Source organism: Ictalurus punctatus, chromosome 9 (genome assembly GCF_001660625.3).
Source record: "Ictalurus punctatus breed USDA103 chromosome 9, Coco_2.0, whole genome shotgun sequence".
NCBI lineage: Eukaryota > Metazoa > Chordata > Actinopteri > Siluriformes > Ictaluridae > Ictalurus > Ictalurus punctatus.
The window spans coordinates 14659155-14665509 of record NC_030424.2 but is presented as its reverse complement, the minus strand read 5'-3'; the positions used below and the strand labels follow the sequence as shown (position 1 = coordinate 14665509).

General features: G+C 37.5%; 1 protein-coding gene across 3 annotated transcripts in view; it reads left to right on the top strand.

The window, feature by feature from the left end:
• Positions 1 to 813: 813 nt before the first annotated feature.
• slc24a4a (solute carrier family 24 member 4a) overlaps positions 814 to 6355 on the top strand; it is a 29107-nt gene continuing 23565 nt past the window's right edge. For 2 of the 3 annotated variants that reach the window (XM_017477170.3, XM_017477168.3), the window contains exons 1-2: positions 815 to 1490; positions 5070 to 5183. In XM_017477170.3, the coding sequence (XP_017332659.1) occupies positions 1322 to 1490; positions 5070 to 5183 (283 nt within the window). In that variant the 5' untranslated portion in view covers positions 815 to 1321. Of the gene's footprint in view, positions 1491 to 5069; positions 5184 to 6355 lie in introns of all 3 variants that reach the window. The other variant, XM_017477169.3, reaches the window with a different exon arrangement.

Below are 6355 nucleotides of genomic sequence, written 5' to 3'. Positions count from 1 at the left end.
AGATTTATGAATTCTACTAAGTACCAGGATATTGTAGCTCAAACTTGGTTGTGTCTGCCAAGAGATCAAGACTTGATCATAGATGGAACTTTCATACAAGACTTACATCCAAATCAACACAGGAATGAGTGTGGGAACACAGACAATTGTAAAGGCCATCTCAGTTTCCACCTTTGAACCCTATTGAAAACTTTGAAGGGGTATTACACACATACAAAGGTAAGAATAGGAAGGAGCTTGAATTGTTCTGCATATAAACAATTGTGCTTGAAAAATCCCTTACAATTGTCTCAAAACTTGGTAGACTTTACAAGACTCTGAAGCTTCACCAAATATTTGTGGGGGATAATTTTGAAGCTGGTTTTTGAAGAAAAATTGCATCACTTAAATTTGTTGGAAATAAAATATATATAGCAGCCTTACATGTTTAAGCATACCGTTTCACACAGTGCATGTGTTTGCCTACTTAATGATGTAATCTAGCTGTATTCATATTTCACATTTTCATGATAACACCAATATCGCGATAACGATTAAAAGACCTAATCTGTGCTTTGGCAACATCGGAAGCGCTTACTAACGTACTATACACCATAGTACCTTTTATTATAACTTTTATATTACACCTTCATTATTCCTCTTATAAATGTAGTATTATAATAAACAGCGTACTAATTTGGTCACACGGAGTACGGCAGTAAACGCGCCTGACATTTCAAAGCACTACAAGGGACAATCTCGCGCCCAGGTCACGTGTTCAATCGGAACAACCAGTCACGTGGAAGATCCGAGCGAGAGGGGGCAGAGTAAAAAGCTTCCTGTCAGTGATGTGCATTCGTGTTTATCTGTGACCGCTGTAATAGATCGTGACGGGCAGCATTTATAAAAATGCATGGAAGTAGGCTATATTTGTAGGCATTACTGAATTTTATTTAGCCATTATTAAAAAATAAAAAGATGTATAGGAATAGCCCATAGGAAGCTCTCGGGCAGGGGCGCTGGTGCAGACTTGACTGAAATCGCAGATGAACATTTTACCTGGTTGTGTCACCGCGGGCATCGTTCTCACAGGCTATTTAACGATCTGACATCTGAACCGTAGCTCTGCATTAGAGCAGCGACTGGGACAAAACGATCACGCGCGCGCACACACACACACACGCACACAAACACACACACACCCCGGTTACGGCAGAGTTTAATTGCACGCGAAATGAGGAGCGCAGACAGATCCTGCACGGCGTGACACCACAAATCACCGATATCCCACTGATCGCTGCCATCTGCGGCTGTGTTTTTTGGAGCTAAAGGCGCACGGACGATGGCCACCATGTCGGACCTGGAGCGGAGTTGCTCCATATCCAAAAAGACTATGATAACCGAGCATTTCAGAGTGCGCAAGCGGAGGGAGATGCTCCTGGCGCAAGTGTGTGTAGTGTGCGGAGTGCTGCTGGCGGCCTGGTGCATGTCAGCGCTCCTCACCAAAACAGGTGAGTGCATGGAGATGGGGATGGCCGACATCTTCCGGTCACTCAGTGATGGAGTGTTTTTCACTCATCACATTTCACACGCATCTGCAGATTCAAACTGCATATTCACAGTTTAGGCAGAAATGTATGATCTCTGTTACCGTTTCGGGACAGTGGCGAGTTATTAGTACTGGTGTGGAACCGTGTCTGTGTGGGACGCTCATCCCATTTCGGAAGATTTCGACTGAAGGGGATTGGATGCAAATCAATACACGTGGTTTTGTTGCTGGGAGAGGACCGTTTATTTAGCCGTACTTTGCGGAGAAATGCTCTGGCTGTCTTGTATAATTCAGCATCATCGGATGTGGACATTAGATTGTATGTTGGCTGCGTGCGCGCGCCTGTCTGACCGGTGTCGCAGTGTGTACACAGCAGACCTGCTGGAACTCCTATAGGACATATTACACATCCTGCCCAGTCTATATGTCTACATGTATACGATCTCTGTGCATTCATCAATTTGTTTTTACAAGTCCCTTTTCCATTCGCTGGCCTAAACGGAGTTAGATAGAGCTGAGACTGAGACAGCTGTAAGCAAGTCCTCAAATCCCTAAGGGTTTTTTTGTCTTGTATATAGTAGATGAATGCTCTTCAACTCACTCATACAAACAACATAATGCATGTACATTTTATATAGGCTACACATAAAGCGTTTTATATTATGTGCTGCTATATATATATATATATATATATATATATATATATATATATATATATATATATATATATATATGTGTGTGTGTGTGTGTGTGTGTGTGCGCGCGTGTGTGTGTGTATATATGTGTATATGTGTGTGTGTGTGCACATATATATATATATATATATATATATATATATATATATATATATATATATATATATATATATATATATATATATATATATATATATATATACACACACACACACACACACACACACACACACACACAATGACGTAGTACATGGGAACGGATAGGGGTTGCATTTCACTTTAAAGGAAACAAACAACAAACCATCTTAGTAAGGTGTTGGGCTACCACAAGCCACCAGAATTTTACAAGTCTCTGGAACTGTACTGGAAAGATTAACGCCATTCTTCCAAAAGATATTCCCACAGTTGGTGTTCTGATGATGGAGAGAGCTGTCTAACATGTCAGACCAAAATCTCTGCTAACTGTGAATGCCATAGCATATAACTGACATAATTTTCTTCTTGATCAAACCATTCAGTGAACAATTGTTCCCCGCTGATAGGGGCATTGCCATCCTGGAAGAGACCACTCCTAGCAGGATTAAGAATGTTTCATCATAGGATAAAAGTGATCAGTCAGAATAACTTTGTATTGATTTTCCTTGACCCTTCCCTTTTAAGAAACAAGTGGAGTCAAAATTATTTGTAACCCATCTGTACAAAGTGGGTGAGGGGGCATATACTGTTACAGGATTTGCAACAAAACCAAAATGTTTGTAGAGAACAGTAGGATAGTTTGTAACGTGAAAGAAAGCAATAAATTTGAATTGCAATTGAAGAACAATAATCAGACTTACAGACTTTAACCCTATGTACATTCCCAATCTTAATTATAGTGTTACACATTATACCAAGTGATTTTTTTAAATAGATTTCTATTTATACCATTACTGAACTGCTTTAATATATATATATATATATATATATATATATATATATATATATATATATATATATATATATATATATATATAAAAAGTACTGAAAATTGAACTGAAACAATAGTCCTATTGATTGAGTCCTATTGAAACAATTCCTATTGATAAATGGGGAAATCATGTCTATATACAGTTCTATATTTTCAGTAGGTGGTGGTTAGTTGTTTTTTTGTTTTTGTTTTGTTTTTTTGGTATGCCACTAAAAATTACTTAAACTTTAAAAAAGTGAGGTAATAATGAATCTTGTGAGATCTCATATCATTATGGTGTCATATCATGTGGACAAGGTTGACCATTGGTCCTGCTGAGTTATAAACAGTGTAGATGCTTCTGCCTGTGTTTCTGGCCTGATGGTGGACTAGGTTTAAATGTGTACAGGATTTTTCGATTTCCTGAGACAGCGGACATTTTCAAACCAGCTGAGTCAAAGCCTAAAAAACTGCACATGCTCACAAGGAGCCCTGCCAGTGAGGTTGTACTTGGCTAATTTAAAAAGTATGCCTGTAAGCAGATCCCCTACTATGGAAGGATTTTCCCAGAAAGTTGCTTAAGCAGAAGAATGCACCTTGCTTTTACAGTAGGTACATGATCACTTATGACACATCTACTAATCATGCCTTATTTATTAAATCTAAAAAATCAGTGCATAATGAGAAAAAAATAAACCAGGGTCATTAGCAATATTTGTTGTAACTTCATTTAGTAAAAATAGAGTTTTCCTCATGGATTGGAAAAAATAAATGGGGGGGGGGGGGGGTATAAATAATAATTTAACTTGAAGCATTATAGTTAAACATATAACTTGGATAATTTTGCTGAATGTAAATGATCTGTAACTGTACATAGTTTATATGAATGTCAGTTTCTGTAAAGTCAAAATAAATAATTACTAACCAACATGAAAAGTAGTAGGTTTGATTATAAGATTTGTTTGTTACTGGTGAAACATTTTGTACTCTGCACTCTACACACTTTCATATTTACAAAGAATTGGCCTTATATACTGTACATTTCAGCTTTATTGAGTTTTACAAATGTCAGGTAATTTCTTAGAGCTTAGATTTCTTGGAAATCCCCAAACCATCCTCCAAACCTTCTGTATTAACCATTTCTTTTTATGCACTTTAACTATGAAATAAAATGCCCAATAAAATAAGGTTTTCTTTCATTTCATGTTGTTAGGTGACCCTAAACCTCTCAGTGGATTTTGAATTAGTAAATTAAGCCATTAATATTCTTCAATTTTTAGTCATCAGGTTATCAGGCAGGTACCTTAAGTCTGAGTCTCTAACTTGATGCTAGTTAATATAAAGTTAAGTTTATGTTACTTAATCTAAAATCACACTGTTATAGTGACACCACAAAAGTCAATATTTCCAGGTGTGGTGCACAGAAACTCTGCACCAGACAGTAACCTGAGTTCAGGAATGAACCCCGGAGCCTGGAGCTGTGAGCAAACAATGTCTACAAATAGGCCTACAAATAATTTCAACTTGGACATAATGTGTTCTGTCAGTGGCAATTCAGGGACAGAAAGCTCTATGGCTCTAAATATACTCTCATGAATTTAATTTACTTAAATTCATGGCATGGGTTCCACAAGCTGCTGGAAACATTCCTTTGAGATTCTGGTCCATGTTGACTTGACTGCATTATGCAGTTCCTGCAGATTTTTCAGGTGTACTTTCATGCTGTAAATCTCTCATTCTACCATGTCCCAAAGGTGTTCTGTAATTTTTTAATTCCTAATAAAGTGCTCCATGACTGTACTTTTAAATAATGTTTAGGAATTAAATCTGTGATGTACTGAAAACTGTGATTTTGACTTTTAAGTTTTGATTTTGATGTGTGTGTGTGTGTCCACATCAGGTCATGGGATTATGTTGCAGGAGCACTTTGCTGGACCCACAGACCACCTGGGCCGTAGGCTGATGGCCACCGTGATAGACAATGAGACTGCAGAAAAGAACTGCTCAAAACCAGGTAAAATTGGACATGCATTATTCTCTCCTTTAGCTCTAAAAGAACATAATTTATTTCAGTAATTGTGCCACAGTGTGGTAATTGTCTTGATTTAGTAATGGGTGAATTCCATGTCATTCTTGCCACCAAGGGAGAGCTGATCATATTTTGGTTCAAATTCAGTTGAACAGAATGGGTCTCTGTTGAGAAATTTACAGGTACATTTAAACTGTAACCTTCATGTCAGTGCATCATTCAGATAAACTCAGTCCTATGTCAATTGTACCATTTCCTTCTGAAGCATTCAAATGGCAAATTAAGCCATTGCCTGTTGAATCCTGATCTCGGGTATTATTCCCTACTGTTAAAGAGCCAGTGTGCTGAGGGAATGCGATTATGAAAGATTTGCAGTCATGGGGCAAAGAAATCTTCTGGAGCTGAAACTGCCTCATGCATAGTATAACTGGAGGTATTGGAAGCTATTTTTAGTCATGTTTTCCATCTCAGCAGTGACCCTAACAGTATCGAATGACTGTTTCTCACATACTCATCAAAAATAACGTAAAAGAAAAGCCTGGAGGTTTGTGTAGAGGAGTAATTACACAGGCTAATAGGGCTTGTGATGTGCTTTAGGATATTTTGCAGTGTGTAGTGGAGTCAGAAATTGCTGATGCTCTCTTGTAAAGAGCTTTCATCATCTGTGAGATGCTGTAAGTGCTCCGATATGTGGTGCAGAACTACCCAGTGTTTGTGATTGGGATCTTTGAGAGTCTAGCAATTTGTCTGTGTGGCATTTGGACTTCATTTAACCATCTATAATAGTTTCATCAAATGGTAAATAAATACAAAATGCAGCATGTAAGTAAGATTAAATTGAACACTACTTATTAATGCGACTTCCAAAACTTTGTCTGTCCGTTTGGCCTGGAAAGAATAACATTTGTTTTTTTTTTTCTTTTAGCCATTTCACGTTTGTTAAAAAAAGGATTTATGAATTAGACTGGGAAATTACCACTCTGCTCCACATTGTTCAATGAAACTTGAGCTCATTGTGCCACATCACAATTGGTTGGTGTATACATGACAAACAGGCATTGATTATGAATTATGTAATATTTTAAAATGTGTAACATGTAGTGTTTTAATTGAATTGACACACTAGCTTTCATGATTCGTGATTGTTTTTATTTTTT